Below are 27913 nucleotides of genomic sequence, written 5' to 3' on the forward strand. Positions count from 1 at the left end.
CACGAATAATGGTAAAAAACAGTAAATAAACACTGGACACTGCTGTATATAATATGAATAATTTACTTTAAAAAGAATAGGAAACAACAGAAAATTAGCGATAAACCGAAATACATGTGCGTGTACCGGACGCTTCTCACTAACTGGCTAGATGCCTTGACGGGAGCTCCCGTCAATGACTTTGTGAAACGCGCGGGGCCATGCCCGCTAGACAGTGTTTGGCCAATTAGAAGCCACTGTCACTCCCATTGTAATAGAATTCGAGGCAGGGCAACCCGTCTGTATGTCGCATGACTACTAGAACCACCTAGCAGCAAAATATTCAACTAACATAGCAGTAAGAAAATAAAGAATGCAAAAACGCGGATCCACGGCAATAACGTTTTTGAGCTTGTAGTGGCCCTCCGCGGATCCGCGTCAATAACGCTGGAAAGGTTAACTTATTGACACAGAAGTTGTTTATCAATCTGTAAGTAATAGTTCTAGGTATGCAGGTTACATTTCCATTATGAGAAATTCCTTCATTGTCCGATGTTAGGTAATTGATTTTGAGAAGTCCCAAATGGTCCGCGAGGTGAGGCTGAGTCATTTCACACACAACAGTAGTAGGTTGGAAGTTGGAGATAAAATTCTCCAGACACGAATGCAACCAGAGTTCAGATTTTAGGCAGAAACAGTCGTAGGATTCAGGGTATTTACAAAATCTATGATATGCTAATTATTACTTCTGGGGTTGTTATTTTAATCTTAATATACAATAGTAACATAACTGATTCAGTAGATACTCTAACAACTGTATGTTGCATCCAATGTGTTCCACCTTTAGTTATGTGCAGACGTGTTCGGCCACCGATCCAACATCTCGCTGGTGTTCGACTTCATGGATACAGATTTGGAGGTTATTGTCAAGGACTCGTCCATTGTCCTCACCCCCGCCAACATCAAAGCCTACATGATAATGACACTGGAGGGCCTGGAATACCTGCACATCAACTGGATCTTACACAGGGTAAGAATTGTGGCACACAATGTGTTTAAGATTTTGGAACAAAATGTTGCAGTTCATGTTGTAAGACATATGTAATTATTAGTAAAATAAAATTCATAGAATCAATGTACAGATAGTTGCTGGAAAGGAAGTCTTGTATTACAATTCGAGACAAACATCCTCCGGATGTAAGTGGATACGCACATCCGCCCAGACATCGATGGTGAACAAACAGGAAATGCTTGTTCAAGCAGCGGAAATGCTTATTTATAAAAAACCGTGCGACAATGTAAGGGACAGCCATGCTGATATGAAAAATTGTTACTCACCAATTATGATGGAGAGATTTGGCAGAGGCGTGGTCAATGAGCTGGCGGGAGAACAACATCAAAACTGAAGAACAAGGAGGAAGTCGAGGATGGGAATTCGAAAACTGAAGTTCGGGAGTGCTAGTGTTGGTGTTCGTGTGCGGAAAAATATCTCTAGGCGTAATAATTGTGAAGTGGAATAAAATGTAAGTAATTTTAAGAACTTAGTATATTTTAGGGTTCATTAATCATTTTCAATTCCATATCTATTTAAATGTTCACAATTTCGAAAATGTAAATTCATGTAAATGTTTAGCTATTTAAAAGAAAGTTTCTCACGTTAGTCCATGAACTCATAATTATTGCAACACTACAAAATTACTAGTAAATGTTATAATGAATTAAATTTAAAATAAATTGTAATGAGTAATTTAACATTAAATATGTCTTCGAAGTATTAAGGTATTAAAATTTGTGCTTAATATATCGGTTGACCCAATCAATTGTTAATTAAAATTTTTAATCAATTTAATGAGATGTCACAAATAAAATATGTGTTAGTTCATGAGAGGGTATTGTACTGCCAATCTAACATATTATTAAATCCTCTCACAGCAACCCTTGCTCAAAATATGTCACAACCTTAATCTTAAACTAAACCAAACTTAAAAACCTTACAATGTTAACATATTTTTATTATTTTTGTAAGTTTAAATCATTAATAAGGAAAGATTTCTTATATTATATTATTATAATAGAAAATAAATGTCTCCATAGGATTAAGACGATTGCTATTTTCACATATAGCCAGGCAGCATTAAAGGTGTTGAATTCTTTTGTGTTCAACTCCAATCTTGTCTGGGATTATTATCAAGTCATTTATTCCTTTTAAAGAATCAACAATGTAACTGTTTGTTGGGTTCCTGGTCATGAGGAGGTCTCTACGATCAAAAGAGCTGATGTCCAGCGTCCAGCATGGTGAGGCCTCAACTGTACCGTTATGTCTAGGTCTGAATCCTTTGGGGCTGTCTCAAAGTGGGTTCATGTTGAACTTGAGAGAAGGTGGAGACTCCATCTGGGCCTGAGGATGAACTGAATGCTACAGTCACCTTCCCCCGGGGTGGCATCTGACCTTCTCTTCTTAGTAGATCAGTGTCTTCTTTAACCATGGTCACCTGAGGAAGCATCTTTACAGAGTCAGAATTCTCCGGGAGGATCCGCTCTGTAGAATGTGTGAAAGGCAGGATGAAACTACTGAACACCTGCTCTTTTTCTGTCCTGCAACAGCAAGGGAGCACTTTGCCATGTTTGGTAGTTTGGTCAAAGGTGGTGAACCATATATTTTCAGGGATTGGAGCTGGTTGTTGGATTGTAAGGCACCCACTGTTAACTTGAACCCAGAGCACTTTCTCTGTGCAAATCTGCTGGACTTGTTGTAACTGCTGATTTACAGTTATATTGGTGAGGACTATTTCGATGTTGTCTGCGTGGCTGTTAAGTAGGGGATTGCGTTGTATTCTGTTGATTGTATATTCATAGAAAATCCAACTTTGGAGCTGATACCAGAAGATTAAAGAGCAAGCTGGGTAAATGAAAATCAACTAGGCCGGGCCATTTTTTTCGAATTCAGATCTGCCAAAACAGCACAAAGCAAATTTGCCATTCTTATTGCTCATAGAATTTCTAAAATGAAGTCAGTAATAATTACAAATCAATTATTGATTTGTTTGTAGCTTGAATTGTAATGGTCTCACAAATCAACTGTTGTTTGATCTTGTCTGGACAGAAGGTGTTCATGACTTGCTGAACTTACTGAAGTGAGATCACTTAAAGCCATTTGAGAAAGCATCTAAATAGCTTCATTACATAGTTGTTTCATGTGACTGCAGAAATGAAACTCCCCGGGGAAGGCGACTGTAGGACCATTCAGTTCATCCTCAAACCCGGATAGAATCTCCACCTTCTCTCATGTTCAATGGACAGAGCACATAGAAGGCTTGAAAAGGAAACTTCAGATACATAATTTTACATTTTGACAGTTGAATGAGATGCCGCGTACATTCAGCTGTTGATCCTTTTTGGTATGACGCTGGGGGTGGAGCTTTCAAATCAATCTTTCAGTCTTATCAATATTGTTCCGAAACTATATTAAATTTTAGTTTTAAAAAGCCTCTTTACTACCCAACTGACACTATACACCAAAACTAAAATCTTTACTATGGCAGCTTCATATTAAGAATCTCCTTTTTATGTATGAAAACTACAGAATCTTTTTTAAAATTCGTATTCATCTAATACAGTTATTCACACAATGTTGGGATTCAAATCCTTTTAGCATACAAATCATTCTGAACTACTAACTCTAACTACATTACTCACGTTTTATTATTATCGCAATTTTTGTTCAATTAATGTATGCAATAAATACATTGTTTCAAACCCCATGACAAACATCTCAAGAACCATGTTAAGAACATATTAGCAAACCAATTGCTGAGACAGACTCACTGATTGCACCCAACAGTGGTTGGATCTGTCTACTGACCTCTCCTCCATCTTTCCTTATCATCTCTCACCCCTGTCTAGGCCGGCATGATGAACCCTGTACAGCTTTTTGTGTCTGTCGTTTTTTCCTTCTAATTAATTAATTCCATTAATCCCGCCCACAAATTAACTTAACTAAACCTAATCTGTTCTGATATCCACCTGTTCTAAATTGTAACTACGTGTTATAAAAATTTTCGCAATAGTATGTATCAGCATGGGCCGACGCACAGACCATTCTGCCAATGACGGTGCATTCCTGAAAACATGTCCTTTTTTTCAAACAGAAAAAAATGCATTGTGATTAATTCATTCTCTTTAGTTTAATTGTTTGCAGTAATGATCATACATAATTTCTAGTATAACAATTTTGATAATAGAATTTTGTTTCTTTTTCTGTTTGTAATTGTATTTAAATATTGCCAATGAAGTGAATAATTCATTCATACAGTCAAACCTCAATATAAAGAACCTCAGGATTACTAAAAATTCGTTATATCGAGGTTGTGAGAATGCTTTATTCGTTATGTAGAGGTGAAATTTGCATTGATTCTTATGGAGACTTCTAGGGGATTAAAAAAATGTGTTATATCAAGGAATTTGTTATATTGAGGTTTGACTGTACTATCATAATGTTTCAAAATAATCTTTAATTAAATAAATCTTTATTTGTCGTTCAAATTCTTGCAATCATTGACAATGTCATATTGCAGCCTAGGGCATGGTCAAAATAAAACAATTTTATCAAAATAATTTAAACTTAAACTAACATTAAAAAAAGAAAAAAAACAGTGCTGTAGTAACATAAATTAGTCAGTGAAGGTTAATTTAAATAAACTAGGCCTAGATATATAAATTAAACAGTAAATAAACAATTGTCAAAATTTACATATAAAAATTATTATATACGAGGGTAATTCGGAAAGTAAGGTCCGATTCGCGTTAACCAGACAAACAGTAAGCGAGCAGGGAAATGCGCATGCGCCCTGACTACCGGTATGCATTGCACGCAGAACGACGCCATTTGCAGTGAAATCGTTGTAGTCTGCTGTTGTCTGTGCCTTTTTAAAATGTTTAAAACTATTGAACGTCCCGCCGACTATGAAATACGGTCTGTGATACGGTTTTTGACAGCAAGGAACGTTTCAGCAGCGGATATTCATCGATAGATAAGTGAAGTGTACTGTCCAAATGCAATGAGTGACAGCAAAGTGCGGAAGTGGGTGAGAGGTTTTAAAGATGGACGGGAAAATGTCCATGACGAACCACGATCTGGTCGGCCGTCAGTGATCACCGAAGATTTGGTGAAAGCCATCGATGAAAAAATTCGTGAATATCGGCGATTCACTGCTTCTTCATTAGCAATAGAATTTCCAAACGTGAGCACGTTGTTTAAAATTGTTTCTGAAATTTTGGATTTTCGCAAATTGTGCTCACGCTGGGTTCCCAGGCTGCTTACTGAGGAACACAAAAAAAGAATAATGGGTATTGTTCTTGAATTTTTGATCCAATATCATCAGAAAGGGGATAACCTTTTAGACCACATTGTGACGGGTGACGAGACATGGGTTTCTCACATAACCCCAGAAACGAAACGCCAGTCAATGGAGTGGCGTCACTCGACGTCACTGGTTAAAGTGGTTAACAAGACTGGTTATCTTCGCAGGCGGCCGACTTCTATGATACCGGCATTCAAAAACTTGTAGATCGTTATGACAAGTGTTTACACAAAAGTGGAAATTATGTAGAAAAATAGTGATTGATGTCAGGAATCAAATAAAACAAGTTTTTTGAAAAAATATGGTGTGGTTTTTTTTTAATAAAAAAACGGACCTTACTTTCCGAATTACCCTCGTATCTAAAATGTAATGTTTTTTTAATTCTAAAAACTCATAGCATATAAAACTACGTGCTAGTCATGAGATGTAAAAACTTTTGTTAGCAATATAAACATTTTAATGATGAACACTTTCTCTTGCAGGATTTAAAGCCTAATAATCTTCTAGTCAATTCAAAAGGAGTGTTGAAAATCGGGGATTTTGGTCTGGCAAAATTTTTTGGTTCGCCTACCAGAATATACACTCATCAAGTGGTAACAAGATGGTACAGGTGAGTGTCTTTGACTTTGGATAAGTCTGTAATAATCTAAATTTAAGGTATGTATTTAAGCAAAACTTGCATACTTAATGTATTAATCCTGTATTGACAGTCATGGAATTGACCTCAGATTGTGCTAAGTATAGTATTTGTGGCATTTTAAAAGATAAACTGCAACGTACTGTATCTTTAAATATTCTTCAAAAAAGAAAACTAATCAGCTGCAATAATTTTGTTTTTTATTTATTTCTGCAAGTTTGTCAAAATAAGAGCAGTTTACAAATGAAAGGAAAATTCAATCTAGTTTTGTACTTTTGAACTCATTGGTATTCCTTATTGTAGATATTTTATTGTTTCTGACTTTACTGTCGGCTCCATAAATCAGCTAATAAAGATTTCTTGCAGTTCCTGAGGTTCATTTTTCTGTGGTATATTACTGTGTTGGGGGTTTTATTTATTCTGGTAATACGATATGCTAAATCTAATGCACTTACCAATGGCATGAATTTGATGGTCTATCATTGCTTTGAAAAAGCCACTTTATAAGGTAAAAATTTACCTTGCCCATCAGTTTTATACGCTGATGATACTACACTTTTGAGCTGGAATAAAAGTTTGGATATACTGCTTGAGGACGAAACACAAGCCATAGAAACTGCATTAGAATGGTTTGAAGCAAACAACCTTGTTGTAAATAGTAACAAAACAGAAAAAATTATTTTTTCCTTGACTCACTATATTTATAAAGATGTAAAGCCTGTAAAACTGTTGGGACTTCACCTAGATAGTAGATTGAGCTGGGACCAACACATTCAAGAGTTATGCAAAAAATTATCTAGAGTCACATTTCTTTTACGTAAGCTTTTGAATTCTGTGACAACGAATATGCTAATTACTACCTATTATGCCTTTTTCCATTCTCATCTTAGATATGGCATTACACTATGGGGTAATAGCTGTGGTTCTCAAAAGGTTTTCATATGGCAAAAGAGAGCCCTAAGGGTAATAAAAAATGTCCCAGAAAGAGAGTCCTGTGAGCCTCTTTTTAAAGAACTACAGATAATGACTCTACCTAGCCTATACATTTACTGTTGCTTGGTTGATGTTAAAGAAAATCTAAAAACACTCAGGGTTAGACAAGAAGTTCACAGATATCCTACTAGGAAAAACCATACGATAGAAATGTTACCAATAAAATTAGAAAAAACTAGAAGTAGTCACTGTATTATGAAATTAAAGATGTTCAATAAACTGCCTCAAGAGGCATGGCATGTAACATTAAAAAGATTTAAGGCAGTTTTAGAACATTGGCTCAAAGATAAAGCGTTTTACTCTGTACAAAGTTATTTGGCCTGTGATATTAGTACCTTAAGATTTTAAAATTAGTGTAGTACCCCCTGTTTATTTATTTAATTGTTAATAATTTATCTATTACAATTTATCCTTTTGTAAATTTTTCTGTTATATCGTTGTTACATTTTTAAATTTTAGCTAAATTAGAGCTAAGCCTGGTTGATGAAAGAATGTAATAATTGTTACCTGTAACATTGACTAAGCCCGCTAGACAAGTTTGTTAATGTACACAATATATAATAGTGGGATTTAAGCTTTAGCATAGAATGACTTTGTCGATTGCATATTTTATGTTTAAAGACAATAAACTTTCTCATTTCTCTATATATAGTAACTATAATGCCTTTAAACAAAAATAATAGTAGCATTCAATAACGGATATATAAGTATCGATTAGTTAGAAATTCAGTACCTTGGAGCCACCTCGCACTTCTTTTAAAGAAAGAAAAATATTCTTCGAGATAGTACCTAAATTCAAGCTCAGATCATGTGACCGCTCATAAAGGTTATCTTTAACTTTGGTACTACTGGTAGTAATATATTTATGGTAACCTAATCTAGACCCACTAATATTGTACAATAACAAAAGTAGATAGGGATAAAGTGATCCACTTCTCACCTACATCACTTCCTTTCGAGAGACAGGAAGCAAGAACCAAATGTCTTAATGACATGTTATTTTTGCAATAAGTCAAATAAAGTCTGTTCTTTCGAATAATGTAGTCTTTTTAGACCCTTGGTAAGATGAACTAAAATAAAATAAATAGTGGCATCCAGATCATACTAAAGTACTACATTTTTTTGTTTTAAGTACGAGGCACATCCAGAAAGTAAGCATACTGAGGCTCTCACGGTTGGATGGACTTTTTTAGATTTGTTAACGTAGCCTGTAATGTAGCCTGATTCCTTCCCTCCACAACAAGACTGATTCTAGGTCAGTATGTTGAGAACTGTCGATGTAACATTGAATTTAGTGAAAAATGTCAATCCAATCTCCTGCCAAGTGCGAAACACGCAGCGTCATCCGTTATCTCATTCGGAAGGGAAAAACTCCAATTGACGATCATAATGAGGTAAAAACTGCATGAAAAACCTAGGAATCACAAGAGTATGTTCAAGTGGTCTCGCAAGTTTAAAAACTTGTACGTCTGTGCATGATGATCAGAGGAGTAGAAAACCTTTAATTGTGATTGACATTCTCAAAAAATTGAAAATGCGCTCCGTAACGATCGCAGATTTACTTTGGATGAACTTTCGGCGATATTTCTGCAAACCTCCAGATTCCTGCTACATGAAACCATCGTAGAAACCCCTCGGATATAAGAAAATGTCCACCAGGTGGATCCCAAAACACTTGATAAACCAACACAAGAAGACTTGGCAAGAGTTTTCGAGACAATCACTACAAACGACATGTAGATAAATTGCTCTACACCATCGTTTGGAATTATGCAGATTTTACCTCATTATAAACCTTAACCGGAGTTTTCCCTTCCAAACGAGATAATGGATAATACCACTTTTTTGCACTTGGCAGGAGATTGGATTGACGTTTTTCACAAAACTATTTTTGCATCGACAGATTTCAATGAACTGGTCTCATTGGGAAAGAGAGGAATCAGGCTACACAGCAGTGTAGCCAACATTTAAAAATATCCTTCTGCCAATGACTTTCTGGATCTGGATATACCTTGTATGTTATGTTAGTTTGAAGCTATTATTTAGTCAAGTAGAATAATTATTTCTCTTTCGCATAATATTGTAATAATACTGTTTCATGCATATAAAAAAATACTATTGTTGAAATATAACATGTTACCGGGGGTAATTTCAATATAAATATAAAACATTTTTTAAATAAGTTCATCAAACCATTATATTTACTGAAACTAGAGAAATTTATGAATAATTTGCATATTTTGTAATTTTAATTTAGCAGATATATTCGATCTCTGTAGGAATGGTCTCCCCCTAAAACAAACCAAATAATCTAAAACAATAAAATAAATAATTATTTATACAAATATGGATAGTAAAAAAACAGACTTTTATGAAAAAAAGTTATAAACGACAATTGACAATCAAATAACTTGTAATATGTCTTATATTTTTACCAAATATCTTTGCAAAACGTGAAAAATTGGCTTGCCAATAGAGGTAATTCATTTGCCAGATCTTGGGTTAATATTGTATAAACGATAATATACATTATGTTAATAGTTTCATCATCAATATTAGGTTAGAATAAGGCGTGATATCACAACACTGATGGTACCAATGATGTTTCGTGGAATTGTATTACTTTTTGTGTAAAAAAATTATTCTTACAACTTACTGTGTTCAGTAATAATGATTGCGCTAATTAAATAAAATTCATGAAAAAATGTTGAGACCAGGTTATCCATTTCTATATTAGATTAAGACTCCACCGTGTTCAACTCTATGATCTCTTGAACTTTATGTTTTGTTTTCTTGAACAACTTTTTTCTTACACTTGTTAGTGTAGCAACATAACATTTTAACCACATTATATCAGAGTATGATGTTGCAATTGTACAGATCACCAGAGTTGCTGTTCGGTGCACGTATGTATGCAGTGGGCGTGGACATGTGGGCTGTGGGGTGTATACTGGCAGAACTTCTGCTGAGACTACCGTTTCTGCCAGGAGAGTCAGACTTGGACCAGCTCACCAAAATTTTCCAGGCCTTGGGCACGCCTAGTGAGGAGACCTGGCCAGTAAGTATGTCCTCCCATTGAGACTATATCATTTCTCTTTTTTAATCCAGATTTAATCATACAGTTCAGTATATTATAAAAATCAAGTAAATCAGTGTAGTCTATACTAATTTCGAAGTCAAGTGATCAAGGAAGGCTATGTTCTCAAAAAAGTAAGTGTCATAGGTTCAAGATTTCTCTCTGCATCATTCATCAGCCATCCAGTGTAATCCAGATGAGGATGTTTTCTCACTCAATCAATCATTTATTGACAGAACACAAAGAGTATAACAACATCATCAGTTAAAGGATAACAACAATCCAACAAATTTACTTATATAGATTAATTTATTGTAATAACTTTTGTTATGGTTGTATAGATTTATTGTATTTTTAATCTATATAATTTTAGGATTAATAAGATATTATTTCGAAGCAGTATGACATGAAAAAATAGACTATGGAAGCTAAGTGAAGCCTATGATTTCAGGGGGTGACAAGCCTGACAGATTACATCCAGTTCAAGGCCTTCCCCGGTACTCCACTAAACCACATCTTCACCGCAGCTGGAGACGATCTGCTTGCTTTGCTCGCAGGTCTTCTCTCTCTCAATCCACTCAACAGGCTCAACTGCGCTGAGGCCTTGCAGATGCCTTACTTCAGGTGAGGTCTAGGCTCTCTATGAATTATTACACATTTGCTGTGGGAAAGGCAATGTGCAAACTTAAAAGTTGGAATCATCCAAATGGTTTATTTTATACTAGCTGTTTCCCGCGGCTTCGCACGCTTTTCGTAAGTTTTGCCCGCGTATGAGCATTTCTGGTTGAAGTAAATTATATTTCCAACCCCGATGTAGATTTTACCTTGATGTCACGATCAAGAAAATATGTCAAAAAGTCAAAAATATTTATGTTTACTTAGTTACTGTCAAAAATAACAACAATTTTTTTGTCGCATTATATATGTTTACAAAGAACAGCTGATTAAAAATTTGAAAAGACTCTTTCACTTAATAACATATGTTTGCTGCAATGCATTTCTTACGGGTATTTCTGTAACCAGTGGGGCGGAATCCTGAATCGGGAAAGGGATAAAAAGTATCCTATAACCTTCTACAGATCAAGACGAACAAATTAAAAAAAAAATTAGGCGAATCCGTCCAGCCGTTTGTGAGTGATGCTGTTACACACGAACAGTTTCATTTTATATATATATAGATATCTAAAAATAACGTCTGGATATCCAAAATGTTCATTGAAAATGTCCAGGAACCCTTGTTAATTGGAATTGATTATTGGATTTCCAGGACTAGAATTCCAGCCTGTTGCTATTGGAGCCAGTCCTTGTCCAGTCTATACTCAATAATTTACTGGTTTTCAGCTTCCAACCCTTCTGGTATCCGTAATTCAGTTTTTTCCATTAAAAAAATATTTTTTAATGTTTATACTTTCCAATATCAATATCATCCACTCTTGAACAAGTCATCATCATCAGAATTTAAAATAATTCTTCTCTGTCAGAAAATAAGTGTTAGAACAATTAAATATCCTCCTCCATGGTCTACAGCTACATATGGTACACTAAACACAGGACACAGCAGAGAAAACTAAGATGGTGATACAAAAATGGTTTGAGCGAAATTTAACAGTGGAACCTGCACTACACACGGTAGCAGCACAACCTCCCTCACCCATTATTGGCTTATACTGAGGCAGCCAGCGAAGTGGGAGGGCTGGATTTCCAGTCAGTCACAGCTCAAAGCCTTTGCTAGTTTTGGAGGACTAGGATTGTAGCCTTCCACAGTGGACGTGTTAAAGTGTACACTTCTGCCTTTACAGTTATTTCCGGTCAACTTCTCTTTATTTGTAAAAGAGTATCAATTTTGATCAAAATACAGTAAAGTTGTAATCATGGATATCCAAACAACTTCCAACTAGCTATCTTCTTTGGTAGTGCTAAAATAATAAAATTCAATGTGTAAAAATTTGTTTTCAAGCAAGAAGACAGTTATTGGCACTTCAGACTGTTTATTGTAGGAACAAAACAAACTTTATGTATGGTACAGTTTTTAAGAAATTTGTAATAGCTTATTTGATGATATATAATAATGTAATATGAGATGTATAAAATGTAAGTAATTAACAATTATGAATTAAAACATTCACTGCCAAGCATAGTAGTACTGGATGCATAAAGAAACCAATACAGTGCATGTAGAAATGACTGGTGTCTACAGAAGGTATTATATTAATGTTGTTATGGATTTATTCTTCTAAATAATTACATGTTATTATGTAATATTAGTGTTATCAGCTTTCTTTTAAATATTGGCAGGTTTGAACACTTGGACACATACAGCCCCAACTATTGACTATTTACTTAACCACTGTAGTTATTGTTTTGATACTATAGAAGTTTGCTAGCTGGCGAATGTACATCGTAAAGTTAATCCATAAGAATAATTTCTCCCAACAGTTAAGATGGGTTGCTGTGAAACTAATTTGTTTTCATCAGTTGTTGTGGGCGTAAGACTTGGAAAAACAACAGAAAGTTCATCCAAACTAAGAAGCTAAACTACTTTTGTACTCAATTGAAATAATTTTCACAGTTTCCAGCAATGGTTTTGAGTGTAATGGTATCCATGCATCTCTTTTGATCTTCCAATAGTCACATTTATTTTCAATCTCTAAATAGTGTTTTCCTTCCTATCTCGCTAGAAGTCTGCTCTTGTATATTCCTTTAATAAGAACTCAGCCCCAACGTCATATTTACATTATAGGCCAGTAAATATTCCACCTTCATTAATTTTCTATGCCCAGCAAGATTTTACTCTCTTTATCTTTATTTTTTACTCTGCATTTTATTAACTCTGCTTAAACACTGTAAACACTACATGTGCACTGATGACTTGCAAATTTAGTCACTTTAAAAAAATTGATTTTATTAATGATTGTATTAGAAGAATAACATTAAAATGGTTACATAGTCCAAAACTCATGGTCTAAGTCTAAACCAGTACAAAAACAAAACCAATCATAGTTCAAATAACTTGAATTTTGAAATTCAATTAACTTTAATACTATTGAATCATTAATAATTGTTAATGGAAACTCTTTATTACTTTTTTATTTTTATTATTATTTTTAAGGAGAGGCCGATCCCCGTTTTAGTCTTTTTCCTGCCTGTCCTCTTGGGCTACTGGCCTGTGCAAGGAGCTTATAAAACATAATAAGCAGGAGAGTTGATACAGTACAAGGTCAATTTACAAATAATTCTTCTGGTTACTTTTAGTCTGAATCTCTTGTGCAAGTATAAGAATCACTTGCTCTGGATTTTGTTTTTTGAATGCCCAGCAGCACAGGACTCCAGTGTTCTATAAATATCTTTTATATAGTGGCTTGTAAGTTTACAGAGGCATGAAATGACTCCCAATGCCATCACTTCCATTAAAACATTGCGTGCGGCGCAGTCACCGGTGGCCGTGCGCGCCTTTGTTTGTTTAAGGGTTTAGTGTGGTCCAGCCATTCTTATATTCGGTAAAATATTTTACTTCGGTCAGTGTGTTAAGACTCAAAAGTTTGTAGTGACTCTGAAGGATACATATTATTTTATTTTATATGGTTAGCTGAGGCAGGTCAGAGACTTTCTATGGCTGTGGTGCTGGCAGCGGAATGATTATTTTAATTGAAATGAAAATTTACAGAAATAATAAGTTGTAAATAGTAGTTTAGTAAATAAATAAAAAAATATCAATTTATTTAAAATTTCTACAATGTCTACATTGAATTTTGAAAGTTGTTAACTTAATAAATATTTTCCATTATTTTAGATCTTAAAATATTTTATACTGTTTTCTTTAAGTTCAAGTAATTATTTGGTTTTGTGTAGTTATATATATTTTATCTGTTTTTATTTTTTGAGTTCATTTGGTTGATTTTTTCTACATTTTAAGTAAAGGCGATCATCTCACAACTATGTTCATGTAAATAAAAAAGTTCATTCGCATCATACAGAGACTGACTTCCTTCAAATCAAATCAAATATCCTTTATTTCCATCAGACATGTAACATGCATTGGATTGCATCATAAATATTTAAAAAAAAAAAAAAAAACACATGTACAGTTTTGTATCTATAAAATTATTATTAATCAATTATTAATATTTATAATATAATTAATTAAATTAATATTAAAAACTAATTAATTTTACATCATACAGACTAATTTATTTCCAATAAATTCACTGAGGGTGTAGAAACATTTTTCTATTAAAAAAGCCTTCAGTGTTTCTCTTAAAGACCATTATATCATTTACATTCTTTAGGTCCACAGGAAGAGAATTATAAAAAATTACGGCATTATAAAAACAGTGAATGTTTGAAAAAAGAGGTTGCATGGGGGGGAATATTTAATTTGTTGCTATTCCTGAGACAGTGTCCGGACTGCGGAATTAGTGACTCGAAAATGCCTGGTTTTGCTTAAAAAAGACCAATGTGTGGTAAATATATATACTTGGAAAAGTAAGCAGATTGAAGTTCTTAAAAGTGTGATTTGCAGGATTCTGATTGACGGATGCCAGCAATAGCTCTCACCGCTTTCTTCTGCAAAAGAAAGACATGGTTTGTTCTGCAATTTTTCAAAACCCCAAATTTCAACAGCGTATGAAAGGTAGGGATAAACTAATGCAAAATATGAAAGTTAGAAGCACATCGGTGCCCGTGTGAAAGATGAAAGTCTACGAAGAACAAGAAATACCAGCACAGACTTTTACGTGCGACATGATTTACATGAAAGGAGAAGCTAAGATTCCTATCGACAATTAGGCCTAAAAACTTGACAATTTGCTCAGAACAAACCTCTGTATCGCCAACCCAAACACTCAAAGAGTCATTGCGTCTTGATGAAATTGAAAAATCTAGCAATGTAGTTTTTATCAGTATTCACGGCCAAACCATTACTCTGAAACCACTGGACTATTGAATTACACTGAACAAAACGTATTTATCTCCATATTGAAACGACAAGACTCATCAATTACAAGTGATGTGTCGTCAGCAAACAAACACAACAAGCCCCTCGAAACCACAACTGCTGAGGTCATTCACATACAAAATAAAGAGGAAGGGTCCAAGTATGGAGCCCTGTGGCACACCCGTCTTGACAATCTGCTCGTCAGAAAAGCATCTTTTCCTAGTATTTACGTCAACGTATGGAATTTCCACAACTTGTCTACGCTGACTCAAGAAAGATGACAGCCATTGATTTGCCAAGCCACGCACACCCACTCTGTCAAGCTTTTGCAAAAGAAGTTCATGCGAAACCATGTCAAATGCTTTTCTCAAATCAAAAAAGATACCAGTAGAAAACTGTCCTTCATCAAGAGCTTTAACAACTTTATCCAAGAGAGCAAACATTGCCTTCACAGTTGAGCCTCCCTTGACAAAGCCAAACTGTTTGTCAAACATAACTTTAATACTCTCCAGGAAAGCCCGTTAACCTTATCAAAACTGCCTTCTCAAACACCTTAGAAAATGTTTGATCCAATCGAAATAGGCCTGAAATTATCAAGTTCCTCAACCAGTCCCCTTTTATGTAACGGCTTCACTATAGACAACTTTAAAATGTCAGGAAACAGGCCATTTTCAAACGAAAAATTTATCAAATGAGCAAGTGGCCTAACAAAATACTCCGTACATGATTTAAGAAGCTTCGATGATATATTGTCGAAGCCAGAAGAAGCCTTTGCTTTTATAGATCTGATGATGTCAGATACTTCCACTTCAGAAACAGGTGAAAAGAAAAATGAAGACACCCCTGCACATTGATTGTTGTTGAAGAAGAGACAACGATATGGAAGATGAACCTGCATTCGACACATTAATGAAGAAATCATTGAACAAGTTAGAAACGTCCTTCGGATCCCTAATAATGACTCCTTTACTATCCTTGATGGTTCGAGGGATATCTGCCAAAAACTCTTGCCTTACCTCTATGCTCGTTCACTATGTCCCACACAGTCTTAACTTTATTTGAGGAAGTCTGCAGTAAATGTTTAACTTTAGATGACTTAGCTTCCCTCACACTAGCCCTATATTGCCTCTTCAAAGAAAGGTATTGTTTTCTTCTCTCATCAGAAGAACTCAGGTCTTAAGTTTTTATAATACCAATGCGCAACCAAATCACGTAGCTCAATTTTCTCCTGGGTTAAAGACACTTTGGCATTTGGAGAATGCCCACGAATCCGGACCCTTTTCTCAGGAAAAAGCCTCTGAATGAAATAAAACTCTATAGAGGACATAAACAAGCTCATCTTATCATCCATTGTTCTAGCTGCGTAAACATCATACCATGTTTCCCCACCCAGAAGATGTCTAAAAATAACGAACATTATCTTCTACAAATGATCGCTTAAGCATAAACTTTAGGGCAATCAGGACTAGATAAAATACCTGACATGTGAGATTTGTGCATGGTGATCGGACAGTGCATTTATCACGACAGAGCAACTGAAAATGTCTTCAGAAAGATCAGTATATACGTGATCAATTAGGGACCCGGGAGTTTTTTAAATTCCCTCGTAAATGAATTTACTTTATTGCTTAAATCGTGAGATGCCATCATGGATAGAAGACTATCTACTCTCATGTCAGCAACAGAGAGATTAACATTGAAATCACCCACAACAACAGTTCTAACTTCTGGATTTATAATTTTTTTGGAGGCAATCGGATAAAACATTTCATAAAAACATCTCATGTTCTTGCACTGACGCTGAAAAAGGTTTCGGCTTATAAGCGGTAACAACAAGAAGAGGAAACTGTCTAAATTGAAAAAATCGCTGCCGCAAGCTCACACCTACCCTCCTGACAAAATCGGGAGACATCTAAAACATTGTGTTTTATTGAGGGTTTACTAAAAATGCAAACACCTCCCTTTTGATAAATTTTCCTACAGAAAGCTGTAACACCAGTGTAAAACCATGCAGTGACAAAACCTCAAACTCAAAATCTCTCAGGTGGTGTTCAGATAAACAAATTATATCTACATTTTATCGGCGTCAATAAAAAGTTGAAAATTATCAATCTTGTTATTTATACCCTGAACATTTTGATGAAGAATCTTTACAGTATCAGGTGGGCTATCCAGGTGTCCAAGATTTGCCACTGCAGAGTCCCCGGGGGGACCACCACTCATAAAAAAATCTGTGCAAGGGGTCAACACCTTTTCAAAACCCTCAGACCGCTGCAATGCCGCAATGAAAACAGACTCAAAAAGCGTAGCTAGATGAGTTTATACCTCTCCTATTGAGGTGTCGTCCGTCTCGGGGCCAGGTCACGCCTCCCTACAGAGCAGTTAGCCTTCACATAAGTGACGCCAAAGTTTACCACACATCAGCTCAATTTGTTCATTAAAGTGAAAAAGGGCCTTGTATGAAAATGTCAGTTCTAGTCAGTACACTGTTTACAAAAACTTTGGAATTTGGAAACTGAGTCCTTACAGTGTACAGCAAATCCGCCCATGCTGTGAAGTGCTTGACGTTTACCATGGCCGCCATTGTAGCCAGGCCCCCCCCTTGTAGCCTCGTATAAGATTGTTTTGTGCCTACATGTAAATAAATAACAGAGAACTGCCTGTTAACTAGCTTCAACAAGTTCTGCTTGATATCATTAATTTTTAATCCCCAGGACAAACACTCGACATGACCCCCTTTTTGTTGAGTACTTTTACCTGCATGTCGTATGATTGAATCTCCAATCAATAAAACATTCTTAAAATTCAGGCTGTCGCCACTTGAAAGCTCTAAACAAGCAGAACCCGTTGAGGTTTGACCAGAAACAGAGGGGGACGGGCAGTAAGGCATCCATCTCCCCCCCATCCATAGACTCAGACAGTTCAGCCATAAGATCGGGAGAACCAACATACCTCGCCCCCGACAGCACCTCCCCCTCCAATCTTACAATTTCACTATTTAAATAATTAATGTTAGCTTCCCAACACCTGTACGGTGGTCAGAAATCTGCCACGTTCTGCCTCCATGTCAGAAATCTTGACCTCCAGTTCCGAAATTACAGTGTTTGTGTTGTGGAGTGACATCAGACCCAGAACACTCCTTTGACTTAGTACCACAAATACAGCCAGTTTCTACACTATTCACTTGGTCTCGTAAAATAACATTTTCTTGCTTACAAAGACTTAGTTTATTTTGGAGACTTTTTATTTCAAGATCACAGTCATCTTCTATAGCATCACACTTGTTACATTTATTCCTATAACTAGAGTTGAGATCTGTAAACTTAGTCTCTACAGTTTGTAATTGATTAACAAAGACCTTCATTTTCAATTTTTAGATCCCTACAGAGCTTTTCTGTAGAGTCTAGTTTGGCCATAATGGCAGATATGTGAGGTTACAAGCTTTTCAACAATGTCATTACCAAAATTGCTCCCTACTTTTTTTAAGTTCAGAGCAGAAATTAGAAGCCAGTTCAATTACTTCATCATTTAAATGGTACAAACCATCCGTGCAATTAAGCATACCACTACCTCTAGTTACTGGTGGCATGTTGTAAGTAATTAATAAAATATACGTGGTCACTAGTTAATCATACAATAATATTTACAGCACAAATAATCACAGAAAATCAGTAATGTATACAAGAAATAAGCACCTTTAAATTAAAGCTGATTTACTACACTTAAATACAAAGTAACCCTTAACTATACAATAAAAGCAGCTTATCAATCAAGAGCAGTTCGTCCAAGCGATGCGCCGAACACATGAGCCATGAAAAACAACAGTCAGTAATATTTAGTAAAACACAAACATGCAGGACAAGGCCGTTAAAACGCCCCTCAAACAAGAATCCGCAAGGCCGGCAATGCAGGAGGAGTGTTTTCATTGCAGTACAAAATTGAAGGCGCACCAACAAACACTCGCAGCGGTTCAGTTAGAGCCGAGCCGGTTGGTACAGCATTAGTCACAGGCGGGGATAATTTGCTGCGGCGAGCAGTGGTTGGGCAGCGGCGCACACTGCCTGCGCTGATGATGATAACGCTGCCTGTGATGAAGCTTGCAGTGTGGCCAACGTGTTCATGTTGGGTTAGTTACTGACTCATACATTCAGTTACTCACAGTAAACTGTCCCCGCTGATGTACGGAGCTAATACATCTGGCTTCAATGAAACTCCGACACACCCGCCGAAAATAAACACCGCCAAATAATGACAATACAATACAAAATCAACGCAGCGAAATAACCCCTTCTGTCTAGGTAATCTGCCACACAGTCAGGTGTTATTTTGTCTGCAAGGGTCTAGATGTTGTAATGCATAATTTATTATATTTAAATGTCCCTGTAATCCAGGATTTATAGGAACAACCTATCTCTGAAGTCTTAACTACTGTACCATTACCATTCACTTGCATGGATAAAATTGTTACAGTATACAATTTTTTAAATAATAGTTGATCTGTCACTCTGTACAGGAACAAACCACATCCATCTCTGGGGTCTCAACTGCCATTACCGTCAAATATCACTCAGCATGCGGAAAGACCCAATCTGAAGAGGAAACTGGCAGACAAGCTTGAAGGGGGTGAGTTTGTACTACAGTACAATATCGCAATAGCATCACAGTAGTCTTAGACTTACTAACACTATTTTAGTACAAAACATTAATTTTGAAACAACATTTTAGTTGGATTGCAGTTGTACAGGATTGTTTTGTAGAGTATAGGAAAATGTCCTACACTATTCCAATTAATACATTTTAAAATGTAACTTTTACATGTAACAAGTAATGGACATGTTTTATAGACGCTTAAAATAAATTCTGTACAAAAAATTCCAAAGCCTATAAATAGAAATCTTGAAAGTGTAGATTAGGCACATAATATAACAATTTTTCTTGCAATTGTTGTTTTCTTTAAACAAAAATTCTAGTCAGTGATTAGGAAAACTACATTCATTTTTGTGTCTTAGTATTATATGTAAGAGTAGCTTTTTGTTGATTTTTTATGCATTACGTTATACAAACATTATCGATTGAAAAATATAAAGTCCATAAACAGTCAAAATGTTGTTTTCTAAAATGTTCTTTAACGGATTCTAGAAAATTAAGTTACAAAATTATTCTAACTGCTTTTTTTAGACTTTTACAATTTCTTCCAGATTTTCAATTCTTGTTGGTCCCTATAAACAAATCCCATAAGATATAATATGTGATTGGATGTTAGAATAAAATATTAGTTTTAGAGCTTCCAAATTACACAAACGTGACACATCTTTCTAATTATTGCAAATAAGCAGTAGTTTATCTTGTTTAACCCAGAATTTATATGGTCATTCTATAATTACTAAACTCTTTACTAATGCACTTTTTATCATTTTCAAAGAGTTAACTTAGTACAATAAACTAGTAATATACTAGTGTTTTATATATTTATATGTATGTAAAAAAATCTAAATCTAAGTAAAAAAAGTGGATTTAATGTTATTCTAGTAGAAGGTTCCAAAATTGCAGAAAATAGGCCCAGCATTAGAACAAATATATTACATTTTCAGAAAATATTTTTGTGCAAAAACATTAATAGATATAACTGTTAAATGTGTTAACCTGTTGACGAGTGCGAATGCCGTGCCCCTATGACGGTCCATACTGAGTGACTCATTGACCAGTGACAGACTGTTAGGGACTAAAACAAAAAAACTTTTAAATGTTAATAAAACTTGTTTATTATAGTTTAAATGTATATAAAAATACATTGTAGATTGTTAAAAGCAATATCCTCGTTTTAAAACTTTGCTAATATGTGATACTGCTCAAAACAAGGATATATACAAAGGGCGACCTCACATGTTGAACATTCATATCTGGTTTCTTTTCCTTCTTTGTTCAGTTCGAGTCAATCAATCAATCAATCAATCTTTATTCACATATACATTGAGTACAGTGGTGCGTCAAACAATTATTAATTAATACATCTAAATTTAATAATTAAAAACATGAGAAGAAAAAAAAAAAATACATCTTTATATTGTTTTTTCTTTGTTATCTTGGTGTTTGATTTCTCCAGTCCAGGAATTCTTGAATTGAATATACAGATCTGTCTAAGAGCCAGTTCCTCAGGGAAGTCTTCAATTTTTCTTCTGGCAGTCTCCTCAGTTCTTCAGGCAACTGGTTGTAGAAGCAGCGCCGCTGTATGAGGGCTTCTTCTTAAACGAGACTGAGGTGGTGTGCTTCAAGTAGGAAGTTGCGTCTATGCCTTGTGTTATAGTTATGCTGGTCTCCCATCCTGGTTTGTCCTGATTTCACTACGTAGAGGATTGCCTCAAGTATGTAGAGGGGAGACTATTGTCATTATCTTGAGTTCCTTAAAGGCATCTCTGCAGGTTTCACGCGAGCCTAGTCCATTCAGTGTTCTTATGGCTCTTTTTTGAATTACAAGTACTGTTTGGAGGTTTGTACTACTTGTTCCACCCCAGGCAATAGTCCATATCGTAGTAGATTTGACTCGAACAAAGAGTAATAGGCAGTTAGGGCTGTTTTTTTATCACTAATCTGTATCATTCTTCTAATAACAAAGAGGTTGGAATTTAACTTCTTGCAGAGCTGTTTTATATGGCCTGTCCATGAAAGGTTGTTGTCCAATGTTATTCCTAAATATGCATTCGAGTCTACCGTTTTAATGTCTGGCAATCCTTGGTGTTGGTTTGGAGTTGGTGTGAAAATAAGTTGATGGGTTTTGTCTTCATTTTAAAAACTAAGTCATTATGATAACAGTACTGCTTTGCCATGTTTGTAAGCTATATGTGAGTTTATTTCCATTTGTTCTTTATCTTTGGCTGTAGTGATCAATGCTGTATCGTCAGCAAACATGACTGTTTCACAAAATTCTTCAAGGTATTGTGGGAAGTCATTTGTTAACAGGATGTAGAGGATATAGGGCCAAGAACGGATCCCTGTGGTACACCTCTATTCAATGGTAGGATTTCAGATTTAATTTTGCGTAGGACATAATTTTTCTTTGTAAGTAATCTCTACCAGTTGTTTTCCTGTTTCCAAGGTAGCTTTCAAACCATTGAGCTTCTTTTTCCAGTGACACCAAGAGATTTGAGCTTTTCAATTATCAGTTTGTGATCCAGAGTGTCAAATGCTTTACTGAAGTCAAGCAAGATGGGTCGAAGCTATGTGTCCTTGTTCTAGTTTGTCTATGATGCTTTCGATAAGTTGTGTGACTGCACTTGTTGTTGACCTGTTCTCAATAAAGCCATGTTGCCTTTGGGTAAGAAGATTATGATCTCTTAAATGTTTTAAGAGTCTATTCAAAACAGCTCGTTCAAGGATTTTTGAAAAATTTGAGACCAGTGATATTGGACGGTTAGCTGGCTGCCTCTGTAATTTGGCCCTTTTTATAGTTAGGGTAGACTTTAGTTGTTTTTTTAGGCTGCTGGGAAAAATACCTTCATTTAAGGATTTGTTTATTAGGTTCGTAAGTGGGATGGTAAGTTCACTTTTTGCAATATTTAATTAGTTTAGAGGTCATATCATCTATGCCGGCTGATGTTTTAGGCTTCATTATGTCAATTATTTTGCTTATTTCCTCTTCAGTGGTATTTGAGAATTGAAAGTTTTGAACTGCGTTGTTGTTTGTGAGATTTATTATTTTACGTTGTTTTTCATTTTTATTTTGTTCAAGTGTTCTTTCTGCAATTATTGCAAAAAAAGCAATTTAGGTAATTGGCAATCTTTTTCAGGTGATTTGCAGAGAGCTCCTTCAACATTCATTTTCTCAAGATATGCGTTTCCACATTTTTCTTTTCTTTCCTGATTTATTACCCTCCACAAAGCCTTTGACTTATTTGGTGCTTGCTCTATGAAATCCGCATTGTGTTTTTTCCTTAGATCTTTTAGCTTAAGATCATAGTCTTTTCTTTCTAAGAGCTGTGACTTCTTTATCAATTGCATTTCCAGTAATGTTTTGTCTGTTTAGTGCTTCTAAGTAGGATCTTTTTAGATCTTCGCTTTCAGCGTCCCATAGTCTTTTTGCTTTTGCTTTCTTTTTCTTTATTGTTTTATATGGGCATACAGAGTCTAGTGTAATTTTTATGACACTGTCTAGAGCTGAAAAAGCACTTTCCGTGTTTTCTTTAGATGTGAACATCTGACCAATTTTGTGTTGCTAATAGGGCTCTTATCTCTTCCATATTATGTTTATTTTATGAACCCTTTCCTTTGACCCCCGTTGCTGTATGGTTTTCCATGTCTGTCATTATACTACATACTTGTGCTGTATGATCTGACAGCCTCTGTTTCTATCACACAGTTTGTTATCTGTTCTGTAGTTAAGTTTGTGCATATAGTGTCAATCGAAGTCTGGCTGTGGTGTGAAATTCTTGTGGGGGGTAGTTCTAGTCTGTTTATGTTGAACCCTCCTAGAGCTTCTATTACTTTTTGATTTTCATGGCTGTCAATCAAGCTATCCACATTTATGTCACCCATTATGACTATCGGGGCTATTCAAATTGTGAATGTTGTCCAATTCTGTTGAGATTGTGTCTAACGTATTTTCCAAGTTGGAGTGTGGTGGTCTGTAGAACTCCCATCAGGTATAAGTTGCATTTTTTTAGATTTATTTTCAGCAAGATAGATTCACATACCATTTCTGTTTCTGAGTCGGAAATGGAAACTATACTGACCTTGCATTTGAATTCCATGTTCCTGAATATTGCCACCCCTCCCTTTCCTGTGTTGTGTTCTAGAGAAGCCTCCAATGAATTTATATTCTGGTATTCTGATATTTTCCAAAATTTCACTACTGAGTCCATGTTTCCGTTACAATGACAATATCCGGTTTTTGACTGTGCAGAAAATGGGTCAATCGTTCAATTTTGTTTTTTAGACCATCTATGTTTTGGTGGATTATTTTGATTTTTTTTGCCTATTTTTGTCTCCTTTTTTTTATTGTGGTAGCTTCTAAAAAATTATGGGAAAGTGTGTTCTGTGAAGGAGCTGGACTCAGTTTGTGATTATTCAATTTTATAAGTGTAGTATAATATTCAATATTGTTGTTAAAAAAATCTTCTAGTTTTTCGTCCACTTGCCCTAGGTTTAGCATGCATTGGCGGTGATCGGCTCAGGTGTTTAGGGCCCATCCTAGGCAAGTCAACAGGCTTTTTAACCAAGTGGATTGGTGCTTGAAGGCTTGCTGAGGGTTGCTTGTTTACCAGCGGTTTAATCTGTGTGTTCAGCTGATAGTTCTTTTCCTCGTCGGTTTTTTCCTTGAGAGCGTTGGCTTTTGCAATCTGAAGGGACACGCTGAAGTGGTTTGCACTGGTCGTCTTCTTAGTCAGTTTTTTGGTCAGTGTTTGTCTTTCTCTTTCCATTGGGTGATTGGTTGTTATTGTATCAAGGAAAGGGGGTATTATCTTGCAGGGGGGTTTTGTTAATAGTTAGGTTTATACTTCTCAGGTAAAAGTATCTTGTGCATTGGGTAAGTAAGAGTCCTGATGGTGCTGTATGTTAGTTATCAGAGATGTCAGATAAGCCTTTGTTTTCCTTTCTTGCTCATAAAGTTTTTGTGAAAGTTGTGAAAGTTCATCTGGTTTAGTTTATGGTTAGCAATAAGTTCTATTCTTATCTTTGATTTCATTTTCTAACTCTTTTTTCTTTTTCTTCGAGTTTGGCAATATTTTCTATAAGTGTAATATTACTTGTCCTGATGCTTAGAAGTTCATGTGTCAGCTCTGCTACTTTACTATCTAAGTGAGACACTCTTTTGTTTAGAGATAAGTTTTGATCTTTAAAGTATTCTTTTTCAGATTCGCATTGTGTTAGCAATTTCTTCTTTGAAAGTGTGCTCACAGGGGTTAGTTTTATCTTTTAAAAATCTGATTTCATCTTCAAATTCTGAACACTTCCCCTTAATATCAAGGAATTTGTTTTCGCTATACATAAGTTTTTTTCTCTATTTCAGATTCATATGTTGATTTAGTTTGCTTTAAGTCATGTATATGTTGCCTTAAAACATGCCTTTCTTCCATGAGTGCTGAAATGTGATTGTTTAGTACTCTATTTTCATTACTCTTGTCATTAATTATGTTTTTGAGTTTCGGAATTTTCTAATAAAAGAGCATTTCCTACCTCAGCTGCAAGTGACAAGGAAGTTTCCAGGTCCGTTTTCCTCACGTGAGTGATAGTTGTTAACTTTTTCTACAACCTGTCCTATATTGTTTTGAGTGTTATTGAGAATAGTCGAGTTTTCGTTTTCTTCATTGATGTCTTGTAGGTCTTGATTGGGGCTTAAATACTTATCTGCTTCAACCAGTGCTTTGTTAAAGTTTTTGTTTTTAAAATTATCTGTTTTAGGTTGCCCATACTTATCTTTGTTATCATCATAAGAACATATATGTTTTTCACTAAGCGTAGTTTTGTCATAGGTCCCAAAAAACAGGATTTGATATTTTGAATAGTGTGTGTTTGCATGCACACATAGCACTGCCTGAGTAGTTTTCGCTTCTTTGCGTTATTCTTGGGAGGGCCTTATAAAATGGTGACCTTGGAGGCGTAGCGGGTCTTGTGTCCCGCCTCCGTAAAATAGTTTTTTAAGTTATCACCAAGTGCCACCACGATACAGGACTAGCAACACTGTACAGAGACACTATTAGGAACAACTGAAAAGGTCCAAAAATCTCCGCTAGACGTCACAGTAAGTCAGTGAGAACGAATTGACAGTCTTTAGTCTGCAACGAAAAATGCAGTGCCTCCTCATGCGGGACCAAACGGCAAATGCCGTGCGCACTCATTTGGGTATGTTTTGCTGCACTCGTCAACAGGTTAATGGTTTTACAATCAATTTGATTTACAAACAAATTTTATTTTTGTTCCACAGGTGTTCAGCCCAAGAAACTCATGTTCGACACAACCTTCTGATAAGTGCCTGCCTCGGACTGCTATTTAATAACTTTCTACTTTTATGTTTAGTTAGATTTTTGTAAAGTTGGGATAAATGTTTGTAAATTATGATCAATAAAGTTATTTTGCTTATTTAAGTTTTATACTATTTTTAACAACAATTTAGTATTTGTTTAACCAATTTTATTCCAGTTTAATTTCTTTATATATGTGTATTTTGTGTGTGTGTTTTTTAGAATATTGTTTTGGTTATTATTGGGGAACACATTCCAGAAGGAAATAGTTGACCATTATCAATAATAAACGGTCAAAAATTAAACTAAACTACATCATCTTTGAGTGCTACCATGATAGAATGGTTTATGATCTATGCCCATTGTTATGGTTACATTATGTAAAAATCTGAGGATTGCCTTAGATGTTTTGATGGAAATAAACATTAGTTATGCAGGTTATTTTACTCAAATCTGATCATGCTCACTAAGACTGATATAGAATTAGATATAGCCTCTTGTAAACAACCAAAAAGGGTTCTAGACTTTTCCAATAATTTTGCTTTAACACACAAAATGCAAACTGTATATCATTTGTACTAGGCATTTAAGTCAATTTTTATCTAAAAACTTTTATTGACAACAAATTTGTAAACCAATAAAGAATTCTGCACTCCCATAATGTATGCTGATAATACAACTCTGCTACTGAACAGACAATCATCAGACAACTAAGCAGCTGTGTCATTCTACTTTGCCCTAAATATGGCTTACCAATACAGCAATGGTAATTACCTGGTTACAAACCTAACTAAAACCAGTCAGATAGATAGCAGGTGAGGTTCTGAAGTGTACAAATAGAGTTATATGTAAGTTCCCGGGCCTGACTACAGATAATAATATGCCTTGGGCACCACATATAGATACTGTTAATTAAAAAACTGAATGAATACTGGTCTGCATATGATAAAACAAATCAAGTCCCTCAGCATCACTGACAGCTAGGTTAACCCTGTTTTGAAACCCATTTAAGAAGTGGCCTTGCTGTATGATACTACAGCAACAAATCTAAAAAGTGTCCTGATCATCCAGAAAAAAATCCTAGCAGGTCTGCATAACCTGGAAAGTTGCAAAGATGCTTTGAAATCTTTGAAGATTACGACAATAGTTGCTCTATACATACTAGAAAATGCAATGTATACTGATGGAGAAGAGCTGTAAAGAAACAGAAACATTCACAACAAACTAACACAAGAACTGCAATACAAGAGAGGGCACTCACTAAAACCAGAGCTGAAAGAATGGCAATGGCTGACCTTTTACCTCTCTTGAAGAATTTCTCCAAGACACTTTTGAGAACTGTCCTGAAATCTACCAATAAAATTAAAATCTTGACACTTTGTAATCGTGATGATTATTAATAAAGATGATTGTACTTTGTATGAACAATACATCTTGCCTTTTATTCACATATGGACTATAAAATTAGTACAATTTATTCATGAAAATTATGTGTTTATATGAACTTTCATAACAGATTTAAATAGTCATGTATTACCAATTTACTTAATTTTCTAAAGCCTTTATATTTAACAAAAGAACCACAAATTTAAAAAAAAAAAAAAAAAAAAAAAAAAAAAAAAAAAAAAAAAAAAACATTGGGGTAAGTGAATTGTTTTTTAGGAAAATTCATACTCAATGCCAGAAATACAAAAATAGTACGATGGTTCCACAACAGTTCGAATTCCTCTTACTTTGGATTACATTTCTTCATGTTGTTCTTTAATTACTGAAATATGTAAAATATATTATTGAAATACGTTATAAACTTCAATAAAGTAAGTGAAAGGAATTTATAATAAAATGTGCATTCTACTCTTTGTGTAACTTTTTATGAATATAATATAATTTTATTTTATATAGTTTAGTTTGTAAGCATGGGTATGTGACACTATTTATTCTATTGCAAGTACAAAACAAATAAACACTTTTTTAAATGTG

General features: G+C 35.1%; 1 protein-coding gene across 1 annotated transcript; it reads left to right on the forward strand.

Moving 5' to 3' along the window:
- The first annotated feature begins 562 nt into the window (after positions 1 to 562).
- On the forward strand, positions 563 to 27913 carry LOC124366736 (cyclin-dependent kinase 7-like). Its single transcript, XM_046823336.1, has 7 exons — positions 563 to 574; positions 827 to 1009; positions 5822 to 5949; positions 9850 to 10027; positions 10497 to 10669; positions 19492 to 19601; positions 25897 to 27913. Exons 1-7 carry the CDS (start codon positions 563 to 565, stop codon positions 25935 to 25937), a joined length of 825 nt encoding a protein of 274 aa, XP_046679292.1. The 3' UTR covers positions 25938 to 27913.

This window comes from Homalodisca vitripennis, chromosome 7, assembly GCF_021130785.1.
Source record: "Homalodisca vitripennis isolate AUS2020 chromosome 7, UT_GWSS_2.1, whole genome shotgun sequence".
Classification (NCBI taxonomy): Eukaryota; Metazoa; Arthropoda; class Insecta; order Hemiptera; family Cicadellidae; genus Homalodisca; species Homalodisca vitripennis.

What these genes read in the sequence shown, in the direction of transcription:
- LOC124366736 (XM_046823336.1), top strand. An exon ending in CTAGTGAGGAGACCTGGCCA is followed by an intron (nt 10,028 to 10,496) that starts GTAAGTATGTCC and finishes CTATGATTTCAG; the next exon opens with GGGGTGACAAGCCTGACAGA. An exon ending in GGCAGACAAGCTTGAAGGGG is followed by an intron (nt 19,602 to 25,896) that starts GTGAGTTTGTAC and finishes TTTGTTCCACAG; the next exon opens with GTGTTCAGCCCAAGAAACTC.